Source organism: Mobula birostris, chromosome 4, assembly GCF_030028105.1.
Source record: "Mobula birostris isolate sMobBir1 chromosome 4, sMobBir1.hap1, whole genome shotgun sequence".
NCBI lineage: Eukaryota > Metazoa > Chordata > Chondrichthyes > Myliobatiformes > Myliobatidae > Mobula > Mobula birostris.
The window spans coordinates 205,198,121-205,216,144 of record NC_092373.1 but is presented as its reverse complement, the minus strand read 5'-3'; the positions used below and the strand labels follow the sequence as shown (position 1 = coordinate 205,216,144).

Here is an 18,024-nt window from a genome sequence, read left to right as displayed (position 1 = left end):
TCCCCTCTCCTCCTCCCGCTCACTCTCCCCTCTCCTCCTCCCGCTCACTCTCCCCTCTCCTCCTCCCGCTCACTCTCCCCTCTCCTCCTCCCCCTCACTCTCCCCTCTCCTCCTCCTCCTCCTGCTCACTCTCCCCTCTCCTCCTCCTCCTCACTCTCCCCTCTCCTCCTCCTCACTCTCCCCTCTTCTCCTCCTCCTCCACACTCTCCCCTCTTCTCCGCCTCCCCCTCACTCTTCCCTCTCCCCTCGCTCTCCCCTCCTCCTCCTCACTCTCCCCCTCCCCCTCACTCTCCCCTCTCCTCCTCCCCCTCACTCTCCCCTCTTCTCCTCCTCCTCCTCCTCCTCCTCACTCTCCCCTCTTCTCCTCCTCCTCCACACTCTCCCCTCTTCTCTGCCTCCCCCTCACTCTTCCCTCTCCCCTCGCTCTCCCCTCCTCCTCCTCACTCTCCCCCTCCCCCTCACTCTCCCCTCTCCTCCTCCCCCTCACTCTCCCCTCTTCTCCTCCTCCTCACTCTCCCCTCTCCTCCTCCTCCTCACTCTCCCCTCTCCTCCTCCTCACTCTCCCCTCTCGTCGTCGTCCTCTTCCTCCCACTATCCCCTCTCATCGTCATCCTCTTCCTCCCACTCTCCCCTCTCATCGTCCTCATCGTCGTCCTCCTCTTCCTCACTCTCCCCTCTCCTCCTCCTCCTCACTCTCCCCTCTCCTCCTCCTCACTCTCCCCTCTCCTCCTTCTCCCCTTCACTCTCCCCTCTCCTCCTTCTCCCCTTCACTCTCCCCTCTCCTCCTCCTCCCACTCTCCCCTCTCATCGTCCTCCTCCTCACTCTCCCCTCTCCTCCTCCTCCTCACTCTCCCCTCCTCTTCCTCCTACTCCCCTCACTCTCCCCTCTCCTCCTTCTCCCCTTCACTCTCCCCTCTCCTCCTTCTCCCCTTCACTCTCCCCTCTCCTCCTCCTCACTCTCCCCTCCACCCCCTCCTCCTCCTCACTCTCCCCTCTCCTCCTTCTCCCCTTCACTCTCCCGTCCTCTCCCCTCCTTCCACTATCCCCTCTCCTCCTCCTCCTCCCACTCTCCCTCTCCTCCTCCTCACTCTCCCCTCTCCTCCTCCTCACTCTCCCGTCTCCTCCTGCTCCTCCTCACTACCTCTCTCCTTTTCACTCCTCCCTCTTCATCCTTCCCTTCCTCTCGTCCTTCACTTCCCTTCTTTCTAACCCTCTAACTTCCCTCTCTCGCCCCAACTCCTCTCCCCGTTCCACTCTTATCCCCTCCTTCACTTCCTTTCCCATCCCACTTCTCTCCAACCTCCCTCAACTGCCCCAACTCCGCCATCATTCCCCTCCTCCCCAGATGCCCTTCAGCCATGATCATACTGAATGGTGGTGCAGGCTCGAAGGGCCGAATGGCCTACTCCTGCACCTATTTTCTATGTTTCTCTGTTTTTTCTATGTCTAACCTCCCTCACTTGCCCCAACTCTGCCATCATTCCCCTCCTCCCCAGATGCCCTTCTGTCTAACCTCCCTCACTGCCCCTCTCTATCCCCACCCTTCCTCTCTCTCCCTCACTCCCTCACCGGAAGGGCAGGAAGACTCTTCTGCTGGTGGGGCAGTGACCCTTCCCGGACCTCCTGGGATGCGGCTGTGACCACGTCTGTGGACCCCCCACACCCCCTCCTCCGCATCTGTACTGACGCCTGGGCCGACTCCAATAAAGTAACTCAGAAGACCATGCTGTCTCCTCCTTGTCTCTTGTGTTGGGGCGGGGTTGGTAGGAATATAGTCCAGTCCCATGGCGGGGGGGGGGGGGGTGCGGGGGAGCTCTCTATACTTCCCTCTGGGCCGGAGAGATTTCTACACCCCCTCCCTCCCACAGGTAGGGAGAGACTTGGAGAGTGGACATTGGGGGCGGGGTATGTACACCACAACATGATGGGGATGAGGTAAATGGGATAGAATAGAGGGGCTGCGTGTTCCCTCTCTGTGTATGGAGATGGGTGGGGAGAGGGTGGGGAAGAGGCTCTCTCTGTGTCCAGGCTGCGGACCGCTCACCCACGAGACCGTGCACATGCCCACTGAAGGCCTCGCCAGCGGCTCTTGGCCAACACAGCGAATCAGCTGGGCAGGCTGGGTTCGAATCTAGGTGCAAGATGATGGAACAGATGGTGGACTCTGCATTCTGCCGGGGTTCTACCGGTGCTACAGGATCGAGGGACGTCCATTTAGAACAGAGATGAGGAGGAATTTCCTTAGCCTGAGGGTGGTGAATCTGTGGAATTCGTTGCCCCAGACACCTGTGGAGGCCAGGTCATTGGGTATATTTAAAGCAGAAGTTGGTAAATGTGTTGATTATGGTGCACACTGCAGCCACTGTGCACCGTTGGTGGAGGGAGGGAGTGTTTAGGGGTGGGTGGGCTGTCGATCACGCGGGCTAGTCTGTCCTGGATCGGATTCATCTGCTTAAGTGTAGTTAGGGCTGCGTTCACCTGGGCAAATCGAGAAGATGCCCTCAATGTCCTTATCAGAGGTGAGTCATTCCCCGTACGGTCCCCAGCCCTGGCCTGCTCTGAAGCCGCGGTGTCCGGTTTGGGTTTTGGTCACCCCCGGATGCTGAAGGTGGAGGAAGTGGTCGTTGTCCGGCGCGGTGGAGCCCTGCACGCAGTGCCAGGCTCTGAAGGGGTAGGATGAGCAGTGCCAGGCTCTGAAGGGGTAGGATGAGCAGTGCCCGGGGTCTGGCCAACACCACCATCTACTGGTGACCGGGCTCATTGCAGGTCCCACCTCAGGCTCCCGGGATGCTGATGAGCGGCCACCAACCGCACGCACAGCAGGATCCCACAAACCGCTGCATGACCTACGATGTTGTCCGAAAACCATCTTCCTTCCATTAACCCCGAGGTTCTTGTCAAAAGGCGTCGGGCAATGTCACTTTATGAAACGGAGCTCACAATGAGACGCTCGCGCTCCCTCAATATTGCACCACCCCCTCTCTCTCTGTGTGACGCTCCCTCAGTACTGCCCCTCCCATGTGTGATGCTCCTTCAGTACCAACCCACCCACAGTGAGACTCTCCCCCAGTATTGACCCTCCGTCACTACTGCCCCTCCCTCTCTCATTACTACCCACCCCTCCCGTAGTGGTGAGCGATTGCCATCGACGCCATCTGGCTGAGTGTGGGAGGGAAAATCCTCGGTAATCTGGCCGGAGTGGGATTCTGACTCCAAACAAAGATTGTAGTGGAGGGAGGTCAGTCCCAGTCGCAGTACACACTGCTGAATCATTGAGTACAAAGGAAAACAGCTCTGGAGGGCAGGGTGGATGAGATCTACAGTGAGACCCAATGCTAGGAAGGCGGGCTGCAACGCTCCGTGAAGAGTGAAGGACACAACAACGCATGGTCATGTACTGCAACCAAGGAAGACCCCAGTTGTGTCCCTTTGAGGTGGAGAGAGTGGCACTGCCCCAGGGCAACAGCTTTTCCGCCTTAAAAACTCTCCCACACAGGTCTCCTGTCATTGTTGGATATGACTGACAACCAACACATAGAGTCATACACTACTGCGGCACAGAAGCAGGCCATTTGGCCCATCTGTTCCTCCTAGTCCCATCAACCCGTACCTGGACCATAGCCCTCCCTTCCATGTACTTAGCCAAACTCTCAAACGTTTCAGGGACCGACCACATTCAGTGACCCATCCTTCCATTGTAGGGTCAGATATGATGACCGCACAAAGTTCAGTTCCATTTACTGATATCATGGGGAGAGAAAGGGGAACCTGAGGGGATTTTACCCTGAGAGGTGGTGGTGAAATCAGCTAGAGTCACTGAGCTTTAGAGGCATTTATCCAGATATTTAAATAGGCAAAGCATAGAAATATACAGACCTAATACAGATAAATGGGATTGGTGTGGATGTGTGATGGGTTAGTACAAAGCTGATGGGCCAAGGGGCTTGATGCAGAGCTGTACCCTCTTTATGACCTTCAGACCCCTCAGAAGGTCAAGTAGCCCACGCCCGTACCCCACGAGACCCACAGGGCGTCAGAGAATACCGTTCCCTGAGGAAGAGTTGCTGAGTCTCATCCCAGTCAGCAGTGACCAGAATCCCACCTGGACCAGTGGCATCAACACCACGCCACAGAGCACGTCAGGGACTGGGGACTCCCTGATTACCCCAAGGCCTTGCACTGTCCCAACATCAACAGAGTGCACCTGGAGTTTGATGGAGCACACTCCACTTACCTGGGTGGTGTTAGTCCATGCACTCCACATCCACCACACTACCTGTCCCCCATGTACAGGTCATGAGTGTGACGTAACACACCTCGCTTGCTTGCTGGGGATGGTCTATTCAGTCCGCATTAACCATATTACTTCCCCCCACCCCCATCTATAAGTCAGGAGAGTGACAGAACACTCTCTGCTTCCCTGGGGGGGGGGGGCGGTGTCTTAGTCCATACACAGCACATCCTCCACATTACCTCTCCCCCTTCTACATGTCTGGAATGTGAGGGAACACTCTCTGCTTGCCTGGGGAGGGGGTTAGTCCATGCACACCACATCCACCACATCACCTTTACCCCCACCTACAGGTCAAGAGTGTGATGGAATAGTCTCCTATTCACTGGGTAGGGTTTGTCCATGCACACCACATCCGCTACATTACCTCTTCCTTGCCTGTAAGTCTAGAGTGTGAGGGAACACTCTCCGCTTGCCTGGTCGGGTGCCCTGTCCTCCTGGGCAGGACATTTGGTGAGAGGTTCTGGAAGGAGTGGGACTGATATCAGAGAACCTGGAGTCCACCCCTCCCTGAGCTTGTGGAGTGACCAGTACCATCTCATTTGCATCCAGCTCGTTTCATTATGTACAGGTCCCCCTCACTGGGGGAGGCAGGGGTAGGGAGCAGAGGGAGAATGGTAGATAAGACATAGGAGCAGAATTAGGCCATTTGGCCCATTGAGTGCTCTGCCATTCCGTCATGACTGATTTATTATCCCTCTCAACCCCATTTTCCTGCCTTCTCTCAGTAACCTTTGACATTCTGACATCAAGAACCTATCAACTTCCACTTTAGATATACCCAAGTTGGCCTCCACAGTTGTCTGTGGCAATTAATTCCACAGATTCATCACCCTCTGACTAAAGAAATTCCTCATTTTGGTATGAAATGGACACCCCTCTATTCTGAGGTTGTTCTCTCTGGTCCCAGACTCTCACTATACGAAACATCCTCTCCACGTCTGCCAGCACATCTTTTCTTAGATATGGGGCCCAAAAGTGCTCATAATTACGCCAAGTGTGGTTTGACCAATGCCTTATAAAGCCTCAGCATTACATCATTGCTTTAGTATTCTTATCCTCTGGAAAGTCAAATTCCCTGGGATCAGACCCAGAGTGAAGCTCCCTCTACACAGTCCTATTACACACTCCTGGGGTCAAACATAGTGAAGCTCCCTCCACACTGTCCCATCACACACTCCCGGGGTCAGATGCAGAGTGAAGCTCCCTCCACACTGTCCCATCACACACTCCCGGGGTCAGACGCAGAGCGAAGCTCCCTCCACACTGTCCCATCACACACTCCCGGGGTCAGACGCAGAGCGAAGCTCCCTCCACACTGTCCCATCACACACTCCCGGGGTCAGACGCAGAGCGAACCTCCCTCCACACTGTCCCATCACACACTCCCGGGGTCAGACGCAGAGCGAACCTCCCTCCACACTGTCCCATCACACACTCCCGGGGTCACACGCAGAGTGAAGCTCCCTCTACACTGTCCCATCACACACTCCCAGGGTCAGACACAGAGTGAAGCTCCCTCAAGTTTGGAGAACTAGATGGCACTGCACTGTGAGTGAAGCCCCTGACTCTCCGTCCTGTCCCCTTTGCTGAGGCTGTGGTAGTCGGTTGAATGTGGGCTACACTGGAGGTGCTGGGTGAGACAGGGTGACGGCCAGAAGATCAGAAGTGAAGTGAGCGGGGAGAGCGTGGGGATCTGTGGGTGTGTCTGCATTATTGGTGTGTGTGTGTGTGTGTGTGTGTGTGTGTGTGTGTGTGTGTGTGTGTGTGTGTGTGCGCGCGCGCGCGTTGGGGGGGGGTGCGGAGATGGTGAGGAGGATCTGGTGGTCACTGTGCGCTCCCAATCCCCCCCATCTGTTCTATGGCCGTCCAGGAGCCCATGAGCCGTCCACCTCGCAAATGTCGAACCAGCGGTCAGTGACGCGGTGGTGGGGCAAGAGGCCATTGAGAGGCAGCGAGGCGTTGCTCTCGCGGTCCTCCTCGTTCACCACCCTCCAGTACGCTGTACCCTTGAAGAGGAAGGTGGCGGCGTATGTGTAGGAGTAGTAGGCCGCGTCCAGCTGCCCCAGAGGGTGGTCGCCCTCGACGATGGCTGGGAAGACGTCGATGATCCTCTTGGGGAACTCGGGCATCGTGGCATTCAGCTCCACACTGAATGCTGTCACCTACCATTGCAAAGAAAGGCCGCATCACCATGGGAATGTCACCCTTTTGCTCAGGAGTTAATCCCTGACCCCTCAACTCGGGAATGACCTCTGACTCCTGAACTCCGGGCATAACTCCTGATCTCATTGCAAACCCTGGGCACTGAACTCAGGGCACACAACTGACTGCTGTCTCCATCCCGGCCCCTGACCCCTGACCCAGTTATCCATTGGACCACAATTGACCCCTTCTTGAGCCCTAACTTCTTAATTCAGGGAACACCCCTGACCCCTGACAGCAGTTTGGTCCCTCAGTCCAAACCCTAAGCCCTGACTCTGCCCTTCCCAACAGTCCTAACCCCCAACCTCTGACCCCTCAGAGCTGACCCTTGACCCCCAACAGCCCACTCCCAACCCTTGATGCCCCTCAAACTCAGTGTCAACCCCGACCCCACAGCTGGTAACTGTCCCCTGACCCGCGACCAAGGACCGACCATTGAATCAGCACAGGAACAGACCCTTCGGCCCAGTTCGTCTGTGCTGACCCAGGCGCCTTCTCGAGCTCCTCCTGCTTCTCCATGTTTGGCCCATATCCCTCTCAACCTTCCCCATCCATGCAGCCTCAACACTGCAAATGTTCTCACCCTCTGTGTGGAAAACCTGCCTCTCACGTCCGCTCTCCTCTCACTGTAAACTTGTGCTCCCGAGTTTTAGACTCCCCTCCACTGGTGAAAAGTTTTTTTTATCTATTCTGTCTGTGCCTCTCGTAATTTTATAAACCACTTTAAGGTCACCCCTCTCAGCCTCTCACATTCGAGACAGAGTATTTGGGGGCACCACGACATCGAAGTTCAGAGTTTATTTCCAGCGTCATCTCCGTGAGAGCGTGTGTGCTCTGCTTTCCGCTCACAGTCCAAAGACGGGCCGGTTGGTAGACCGGATGGTAAGTGGTCCCGTGATTAGGCTGGGGTTAAATAGGTGGGTTGCTGGGGGGGGGGGGGTGTGGTTCGTTGAAACCACAATGTATCTCTAAATAAATAAATACTAACTAGCCTATTTAATGTCTCCTTACAACCACAATACCCAAGGCAACATCCTCTGCACCCTCTCTCACTACCACATCCTTCCTGTGGTGTGGCAATCAGAACTCCTGTACTCCCGCTATGGTCTAACTGCCAACCTTGTACGCACAGCTTTGGATCTATGTAGTTCTTAAGGACGCCACTGTGACTGAAGGGCTTAATTTATCAGCAGCACACAGAAAATGCTGTGGGAACTCAGCAGGTCAGGCAGCATCAATGGAGGGAAATAAACAGTTGATATTTCAGGCTGAAACCTTCATCAGGACTGGAAAGGGAGGGGGAAGAATAAAAAAGCTGGCGGGGGGGAGAGGAAGGAGGGCAAGCTGGTTAGTGGTAGGCGAAATCAGTTAGGTGAGGAGGGAGTTAAAGTAAGAAGCTCGGAGGTGATAGGAGGAAAAGGTAAAGGGCTGGAGAAGAAGGAATCTGAGAGGAGAGGAGAGTGGACTATGGGAGAAAGGGAAGGAGGAGAGAAAGTGGGGCAGATGATAGGCAGGTGAGGAGAGGAGGTAACAGGTCAGAGTAGGGAATTCCCCCCCCCAACTTTTTATTCTGGCTTCTTCCCCCTTCCTTTCCAGTCCCGATGAAGGGTCTCGCCTGAAACACTGACTGTTTATTCCCCTCCACAGGTGCTGCCTGACCTGCTGAGTTCTCCAGCATTTTGTCTGTGTTGCTCTGGATTTCCAGCATCTGTAGAATCTCGTGTGTTCCTATGACAGACTGGACAGACTGAGACTGCTTCCCCTGGGGTGAAGGAGGTTGGGAGGAAGTGACCTGACAGAGGTTTATTTGAGGGACGTAGGCAAGGTGAATGCCACAGTCTTTTCCCCAGGCTACAGGAGTCTAAAACTAGAGCCACAGGCTTGAGGTGAGAGGGAAACCTAGTAACATAGAAAACCTACAGCACAATACAGGCCCTTCGGCCCACAATGCTGTGCCAAAAATATCCTTATCTTAGAAATTACCTAGGGTTACCCATAGCCTTCTATTTTTCCGAGCTCCATGTACCTGTGCAGGAGTCTCTTAAAAAATTTACCCCTGACATCTCCTCTGTACCTATTTCCAAGCACATTAAAACTGTGCCCTCTAGTGTTACACATTTCAGACCTGGGAAAAAGCCTCTGACTGTCCACACAATCAGTGCCTCTCATCATCTTATCCACCTCTATCAGGTCACCTCTCATCCTCCATCGCTCCAAGGAGAAAAGGCCAAGTTCACTCAACCTATTCTCATAAGGCATGACCTCCAAACCAGGTAACATCCTTGGAAATCTCCTCTGCAGCCTTTCTATGGTTTCCACGTCCTTTCTGTAGTGAGGCAACCAGAACTGAGCACAGTACTCCAAGTGGGGTCTAACCAGGGTCCTACATAGCTGTAACATTACCTCTCGGCTCCTAAACTCAGTCCCACGATTGATGAAGGCCAATGCACCGTATGCCTTCTTAACCACAGAGTCAACCTGCATAGCAGCTTTGAGTGTCCTATAGACTCGGACCCCAAGATCCCTCTGATCCTCCACACTGCCAAGAGTCTTACCATTAATACTATATTCTGTCATCATATTTGATCTACCAAAATGAACCACTTCACACTTTTCTGGGTTGAACTCCATCTGCCATTTTTCAACCTGGTTTTGCATCCTATCAATGTCCCACTGTAACTTCTGACAGCCCTCCACACTATTCACAACATCTCCAACCTTTGTGTCATCAGCAAATTTACTAACCCATTCCTCCACTTCTTCATCCAGGTCATTTTTAAAGATCACCAAGAGTAGGGGTCCCAAAACAAATCCCTGAGGCACAGCACTGGCTACCGACCTCCATGCAGAATATGACCCGTCTACAACCACTCTTTGTCTTCTGTGGGCAAGCCAGTTCTGGATCGACAAAGCAATGTCCCCTTGGATCCCATGCCTCCTTACTTTCTCAATAAGCCTTGCATGGGGTACCTTATCAAATGCCTTGCTGAAATCCATATACACTACATCTACTGCCCTACCTTCATCAATGTGTTTAGTCACATCCTCAAAAAATTCAATCAGGTTTGTAAGTCATGACCTGCCTTTGACAAAGCCATGCTGACCATTCCTAATCCTATTATACGTCTCCAAATGTTCATAAATCCTGCCTCTCAGGATCTTTTCCAACAACTTGCCAACCACTGAAGTAAGACTCACTGGTCTATAATTTCCTGGGCTATCTCTACTCCCGTTTTTGAATAATGGAACAACATCTGCAACCCTCCAGTTCTCCGGAACCTCTCCCATCCCCATTGATGATGCAAAGATCATCGCCAGAGGCTCAGTAATCTCCTCCCTCGCCTCCCACAGTACCCTGGGGTACATCTTGTCCGGTCCCGGCGACTTATCCAAGTTGATGCTTTCCAAAAGCTCCAGCACGTCCTCTTTCTTAATATCTATATGCTTAAGCTTTTCAGTCTGCTGCAAGTCATCCCTACAATCACCAAGATCCTTTTCCATAGTGAATACCAAAGCAAAGTACTCAGTAAGTACCTCAAATTTAGATTTAGAGAGGCACAGGTTTTTCACCCAGAGGGAGGTACGGAGGTGTGGGACAAGTCCTAGACGAGGTGATAGAATTTTCATGTTGAACAAACATTTGGACAGGTACATGGATAAGAAAGTTTCAGAGGGATATCGGCTAAACTCAGACAGCTGGGACTGACTCAGATGGGGAAGTTGGATTCGTTGGGCCGAAGGGTTTGCGTGACTCTGTGACATCCCAGAATGCATCACCTCTGGGAGAAGGTAGAGGGTGTTGGCGGGAAGAGTCTTGGGTGGAGAGTATGGATGGGGAGGGGAGGGATGCCAGCTAGGGAGGGTGAGGTGGGTAGGAGAGGTGGAGAAGGGGTGTGGAGGGTGGGGGTAGGGGGTGAGGAGTGGGAGGTGTCTGTTGTGGGTAGTAGGGTGGAGGGAAGAAGGGGTGGGGAGTGTTTGTGATGAGGAGGGAAGTGGGAGATGTGGGTGGTCAGTGGGGAGTGGTTGTTGTGGGGGTGTGATTGAGATTGGGGTCTGGGGAGAGGTGTGGGAAGTTGTGGGGAGTGTCCATGGTACCATCCCGTGATTACTCAGATTGAAGAGTGGGGAGTGTCACTGCTGGGGTGGGGAAGGGTGGTGAGGGAGTTGGGAAGGGGTGGGGAGAGTATGTGGCACCATGCTGGGTTACTCAGATTGAAGAGTGGGGAGTGTCACTGCTGGGGTGGGGAGAGTCTGTGTCACCATGCTGGAGTTACTCACGTTAAAGCCCCTGAAGAAGTAGAGACAATGGTCCCTCTTGTCGAAGAAGACGGTGTCGATGGGCGCCTGCACTCCGGGGAAGCCCTGTGAGATGGGCCGGGGGTAACGGTTTCCCTCTGGATCCTCTCTGTACGCACGGTCACTGTCGTTGTCATACTGCCAGTACATGGTTCCTGCCGCACATGGAGAGGGGTGTGGCTGCGATCTGACTCCTGCCCCGTCCCTGCCTCCCTCCCTGGGACCCAGTGCTCCCTCCTCTGCATATTCGAACCATCACCTCTCATCCATTAGCTCCCCTGTGATGCTCCCCCCACCACCCTGGGCAAGACCAGCCAAATGGGACAGTATTTGGGACTACCAGAGGGCGCCGGGACAGGATGAGCTCCCACATGTGCCAAGGATGTGGGAGCCTGGTCGATCCCTCAGGGAGGCACCACAGCTGTGTGTTAACACCAAGGGCCGGCCAGGGACTGATGGGATAGGACCACTGCCTTGCAGTCCCAGAGACCCAGGTTCGATCCCAACATCCGGCACTGTCTGTGCGGAGACTGCAGTGTCTCCCTGTGGGATCCCTGCCAGTTCCCCGGTTCCTTCCCACATCCCAACCATGCACAAGGTTGATGGCCGCTGTGAATCGCCCCCAGGGATGGAACCCTATGCTGAGGGGTAGTTGATGGGAAGGCTTGGGTAATTAAGTAAGTTGTGGGAAGATTGGAGTAAATAATTGCAATATTAACACTGTTATGGAAACCGAGGGAGGGGCAGCTCATTGTTTCAGGTTACAGTTGCTACAGGCGTGACACTTCTGGTAACCTACCTGCAGGAAAGATTGAAAGAGTGCAGAGAAAAATTACAAGGATATTGCGGGACTTGAGGACCTGAGTTCTCAGGAAAAATTGAACAGGTTAGGCATTTATTCCCTGAAGTATAGGAGAATGAGGTGAAATTCGATAGAAGTATACAAAATTATAAGAGGTATAGCTCGTGCGAATGCAAGCAGGCTTTTCCTGCTGATGTCGGGTGAGACTGGAACTAGAGGTCATGGGTCAAGGGTGGAAGATGAAATGTTTAAGGGGAACATGAGGGGAATCTTCTTCACTCAGAGGGTGGTGAGAGTGTGGAACAAGTTGCTGCGGAAGTGGTGGATGTGAATTTGATTTCAACATTTAAGACCATAAGATAAAGAGCAGAATTAGGCTGTTTGGCCCATTGAGTACGCTCCACCATTTCATCATGTGGGATCGAATTTTCCTTTTAGCCCCAATCTCCTGCTTTCCACCCGTATCCCTTCATGCCCTGGCCAATTAAGAATCTATCAACCTCTACCTTAAGTGTACATAAAGACTTGGCCTCCACAGCGGCCTGTGGCAAAGAATTCCACAGATTCACCACTCTCTGGCTAAAGGAATTCCTCCTCATCTTCATCCTAAAAGGATGCCTCTCCATTCTGAGGCTGTGTCCTCTGATCTTACACTCTCCCACCATAGGAAACATCTTCTCCATGTTCATTCTGTCTCAGCCTTTCACCATGCGGTAGGTTTCAATGAGGTCACCCCTCATTCTTCTGAATTCCAGTGAATACGGGCCAGAGCCATCAAACACTCTTCATTATGACAAGCCATTTAATCCTGGAATCATTTTTGTGAACTTCCTTTGAACCCTCTCCAGTTTCAGCACATCCTTTCTAAAATAAAGGGCCCAGAACTGCTCATAATACTCTTAAGTGAGGCCTCACCAGTGTTTATAAAGTCTCAACATTACATCCTTGCTTTTATATTCTAGTCCTCTTGAAAATGAATGCTAATATTGCATTTGCCTTCCTCACCACAGACTCACCCTGCAAATTAACCTTTAGGGAATCCTGCACAAGGGACCCCCAAGTCCCTTTCCTCCTCTGATTTTTGAATTTTCTTTCCATTTAGAAAGTAGTCTACCTTCTATTTTTCGTACCAAAATGCATGACCGTACACTTCCTGACACAGTATTCCTTCTGCCACTACTTTGCCCATTCTCCTAATCTGCCTAAATCCTCCTGTAGCCTCTCTACTTCCTCAAAACTTTCACGAACTTCATATTGTCTGCAAACTTTGCAACAAAGCCATCACTTCTGTTATCCAAGTCATTGACATATAACAGAAAAAAGAAGTGGTCTCAACACAGACCCCTGTGGAACACCACTGACAGCCAACCAGAAAAGGCTCCCTTTGTTCCCATTCTTTGCTTTCCACCAATCAGTTACTGTTTTATCCATGCAAGTATCTTTCCTGTAATAACTTGTTAAGCAGCCTCATGTGTGGCACATTGTCAAAGGACTACTGAATATCCAAGTACACAACATCAACCAATTGTCCTTTGTCCATTTAAGAGGAGTTTGTATAGGTACATGGATGGTAAGGGTATGAAGAGCTATTGTCCACATGCGGGTCAATGGGACTAGGCAGAATAACAGTACGGCATGGATTAGACAGGCTGAAAAGCCTGTCTTGGTGCTGTAGTGCTCTAAGACTCAATATCAACGTCTTTACTGAAGAGGTGAGGGTAAGAGAGGAAGGGAAAGTGCAGTTCTGACTCAGGAGAACATCACAGCAGTACTTGGAGAGGAAACTCCTAGTGAGGTGATATAAAAGAACTTAAGGAGATAGTCATTGCTGGAGCTGAACTCCTGGTTGTGCTGGAGCCTCTGGGTTGTCAGTGGGAATTAGGGGAGATGCAAGTTATGTGTAGAATAACAGGTGTTTTTAACTTCCCTCATCCTAACTGGGAATGCGATAGTGCAAAGGGTTGGATGGGGCAGAATCTATTAAGTGTGAACAGGGAAGTTTTCTGTAGCCATGTGTAGATGGGTCTATTGGGAGGCGGGGGGGGGGGGGGGACAATGAACCTCCAGGGAGAGAGACTGAAGTGTCAGTGGACTGGAGTACATTGGGACCAGTGACCACAGGTCTATTAGTTTTAAAATAGTTACAGAGAATGATGGGTCTGGTCTGCTATAAAACATTGTAAATTAGTGCAAGCAAACTGTGAAGGAACTTGTCAAAGGCTGACTGGGAGAGGCTGTTTGCAGGACGTTACCAGGACTGGAGTTACAATGAGAGGCTGGACAGGCTGGGAATATTTCCCCTGGAGTAAAGGAGGCTGAGGGGTGACTGATAGAGATTAATAAAGCCAGGAGGGGTGACTGATGGAGATTTGTAAAGCCAGGAGGGGTGACTGATTGAGATTTGTAAAGCCACGAGGGGTAACTGATAGAGATTAATAAAGCCAGGAGGGGTGACTGATCGAGATTTATAAAGCCAGGAGGGCTGTAGACAATTTGGACAGCCACAGTCCTCTCCCCAGCGTAGTGGAGTCTGAACTAGAGGACAGAGTTTAAGGTGAGAAGGGGAGGATTTAAAGAGGTCCTGAGCGGGAGGTTTTCCACAAAGGTTATTGACTAGGTGAGTAAGTGGTACAGGCAAGTATGATTACAATGTTTTAGACATTTGGAGAGGTACATGGATAGGAAAGGTTAAGAGGGACAGACACAAAATGCTGGAAGAACTCGGCAATTCAGGAAACTTCAATGGAAGAGAGTAAAAAGACAATGCTTTGGGTCGAGATCACTCACCAGGACTGGAAAGGAAGGGGGTGAAGAAGGTGGGGGAAGGGAAGGAGTACAAGCTGGTAGGTGGTAGGTGAGACCAGGTGAGGGGGAAGGTGGGTATGTGGGGGGGTGGAGTAAGAAACTGGGAGGTGATAGGTGGAAAAGGTAAAAGGGCTGAAGGAGAGGGAATTTGATTAGAGACGAGAGTGGATCATAGGAGAAAGAGAGAAGGTTCACCAGATTGATTCCAGGGATGAAGGGGTTAGCCTAAGAGGAGAGATTGAGTTGCCTGGGACTATACTCTCTGCAGTTCAGAAGAATGAGAGGGAATCTTATAGAAACATACAAAATTTTGAAAGGGATAGATAAGATAGAAGTAGGAAAGTTGTTTCCATTGGTAGATGAGACTAGAACTAGGGGACATTGTCTCAAGATTCAGGGGAGAAGATTTAGGATGGAGATGAGGAGAAACTGTTTCTCCCAGAGAATGGTGAATCTGTGGAATTCTCTGCCCAGGGAAGCTGTTGAGGCTTCTTCACCAAATATATGTAAGAAACAGTTAGATAGATTTTTACATTGTAGGGGAATTAAGGGTTCTGGGGAAAAGGCAGGTAGATGGAGTTGTGTTTACGGACAGTTCAGTCATGATCTTATTGAATGGCGGGGCAGGCTCGATGGGCCGAATGGCTTACTCCTGCTCCTATTTCTTATGTTCTTATTATGTAGGAGGGGCACTAGAGGGAGGTGATGGACAGGTGAGGTGGAGAGAGAAGAACCAATCGGGAGCGGAAAAGGAGAGGAGGAGGATGAGGAGAGAAGTTATCAGAAATTGGAGAAATTGATGCTCATGGATGGGACATGAGGTGTTACTCCTCCAACCTGAGTTTGGCGTTATTGTGGCAGTAGAGGAGGTCATGGACAGACATGTTGGTATGCGAATGGGAAGTCAAATTGAAATGAGAGTCCACTGGGAGAGCCTGCCTTTTGTGGGGGACGGAATAAAGGTGTTTGATGAAATGGTCCCTCAATTTGCGTCAGGTCTCACCAATGTAGATGAGTCCACTGGGAGCCCCAGATACAATAGTAGATCCCGACAGGCTCATAGATGAAATGTCACCTCACCTGGCAGGACTGTTTGAGGCCCTAAATGACGGTGAGGGAAGAAGAGTAAGGACAGGTATAGCACTTCTCCTGCTCGCAGGGCCAGCTGGAAGGATGAATGGACAAGAGTGGATGTGGAGAGGATGTTTCCGATGCCAGCGGGAAGGATGAATGGACAAGAGTGGATGTGGAGAGGATGTTTCCTTTGGCAGGGGAGTCTCAGACCAGAGGGCACAGCTTCAAAATAGAGGGGTGTCCTTTTAGAACAGGAGGAATTTCTTTAGCCAAGGAGTGGTGAATCTGTGGAATTTGTTGTCACAGCCGGCTGTGCAGGAGGTTGATAGGTTCTTGGTTAGTCAGGGCATGAAACGATATGGGGAGAAGCAGGAGCCTGGGGCCGACGGGAAGAATGGATCAGTCATGATAAACTGATGGAGCAGAGTTGATGGGCCAGATGGCCTAATTCTGCTCCTCCATCTTATGGTCTTATGCGTTTGGTGGTAAGATCCTGTAGAAGATGGTGGAGGTTATGGAGAATTATGTGCTGGATTTGGAGGCTGTGGGATGGTAGGTAAGGACAAGGGGAAGCATATCCCTGTTATAGCAGTGGGAATCTGGTGTAAGTGTGGATGTGTGAGAAACAGGGATGCGGCTGAGGACAGCATTGACGGTTGGAGGCATGTGGGACCAGCTCAAGTCAACATGGATGAGCTGGGACAGAGGACCTGTTTCCATAATGAGGCACCCATGCCCTGGTCCGAGGGGATAGACCCAAGCCCCCAGATCTTTCCTTGACCATTCAGCACCGGGTGGCTGGGGATGCCCCAGGCCCTCACCTTTGAAGAACAGGGTGATATCCTTGTTCCAAGTCCAGATGTGGGCAAAGCCGTCGATGTCGGCGGCCGGGAGGCCCCGCCACCCCACCACCAGCGGGATAGGGTCTCCGTAACGCGTCCGGTTGAACCGGTTCTCGTACATCCAGTACCAGTTGCGACGCATGAAGTAGGTGTTAAAGCGGTAGGTGACCTCGCCGAAGGTATTCTCCTCTCGCCGCACCCAGTCGAACACAGTGTTGAAGCTGCCCTCACACACTCCTGAGGAGGGAAATGGAGCGGATCTCAGGCCGGGACACTCACCCAACCCCAACCCAACCTTCAATCTCATTCTGGGCCACCAACCCTCACCAATTTTTACCAATGCACTGCAGAAATCATCTCGGCTTGCTACTGCAACAGCTCTGTCCATCACTACAGAGATGGACACAGCTCAGCACAACATGGAAACCAGCCTCCGTTCCATGGACTGTCTACACTTCTCACTGCCTCAGTAACCAGCATAATCTAAGACCACCTCCCCCCCCACCCCACCCTGGACAATCTCTCTTCTCCTCCCTCTCGCTGGGCAGAAGACGCAAAAACCTGAAGCACGTACCACCAGGCTCAAGTATAGCTTCTACTCCACAACTGAACAGTTACCTAGTGCACTAAGATGGACTCTCGACCACAAAGTCTACTACATTATGACCTTGCCCTTTATTGTCTACCTGCACTGTGCTTTCTCGGTAGCTGTTACACTCTATTTTGCATTCTGTGATTGTTTTCCCTTATATCTCAATGCACTGTGTAATGAATCGATCTGTATGAACAGAAGGTGAGACAATTTTTCAGTCTCTCAGTTCTTGTGACTATAATGAACCAGTTTACCAATAACCTCCCAATAGAACGGTCCACTGTCACCGGGAGAGAACTCAACAACCTGGTTAAAGCTGCCTGCTCGATTGTCACCCCACCCAACCTCCCGCTACTGGTGCACCGTATACAGTTACTCCCCTGGACTACACTGACAGCATCTCCCACACATACCACCTCTCCCCCCCACGAAAGACAAAGGCAGCAGGGGCAGGGGACCACCACCATCTGCAGGTTCCCCTCACAGTCACACACCTTGCCCATAGAGAAATATCTCACTGTTTCTTCACCATCCTAACACCATAAGACATCAGACCAGAATTAGGCCACTCAGCCCATTGAGTTTGCTCCACTATTCCATCATGGCTGATTTACTATCCCTCTCAACTCCATTTCTCCTGTCTTCTCTCTATACTTTTGACACCCTTATTAATCAAAAACCAATCAACCTTTGCTTTAATATACCCGATAGCTTGGCCTCCACAGCCGCCTGTGGCAATGAATTCCACAGATTCACCATCTTCTGGCTTAAGAAATTCCTCCTCATCTCTGTTCTGAAGGGACGTCCTTCTATTCTGTGGTTATGCTCTCTGGTCCTAGACTCCCTCACCATAGGAAACATCCTCTCCACATCTACTCTGTCTAGGCCTTTCATTATTTGATAGGGATTCAATCATTCTTCTAAACTCCAGCTGGAATTTAAACTTTGTCTAAAGGCTGGAAATGCCCCCTGACTCTACTGTGAGATCACCTTCCATGGAACGAGACTCACTTCCACCTTCTCATAGGCGGAGATCTGTTATTCTGTCAATAACACCACCAACCCCAGATTAGATCACAGTCTGCAACCCACTCCTAGATCTGGAGTCGGAGCTGGT

At 51.6% G+C, this 18,024-nt stretch overlaps 1 protein-coding gene across 3 annotated transcripts in view; it reads right to left on the bottom strand.

Annotated features, from left to right (window-relative positions):
• Positions 1-3,824: 3,824 nt before the first annotated feature.
• Positions 3,825-18,024, bottom strand: part of LOC140196117 (matrix metalloproteinase-21-like) — a 28,092-nt gene continuing 13,892 nt past the window's right edge. Inside the window, exons 6-8 of one of the 3 annotated variants that reach the window (XM_072254827.1) lie at positions 16,295-16,552; positions 10,775-10,947; positions 3,825-6,456 (exon numbers count right to left, since the gene is read on the bottom strand). In XM_072254827.1, coding sequence (XP_072110928.1) covers positions 6,151-6,456; positions 10,775-10,947; positions 16,295-16,552 — 737 coding nt within the window. In that variant the 3' untranslated portion in view covers positions 3,825-6,150. Of the gene's footprint in view, positions 6,457-10,774; positions 10,948-11,521; positions 11,592-16,294; positions 16,553-18,024 lie in introns of those variants that run through there. The other 2 variants (XM_072254828.1, XM_072254829.1) reach the window with 2 other exon arrangements.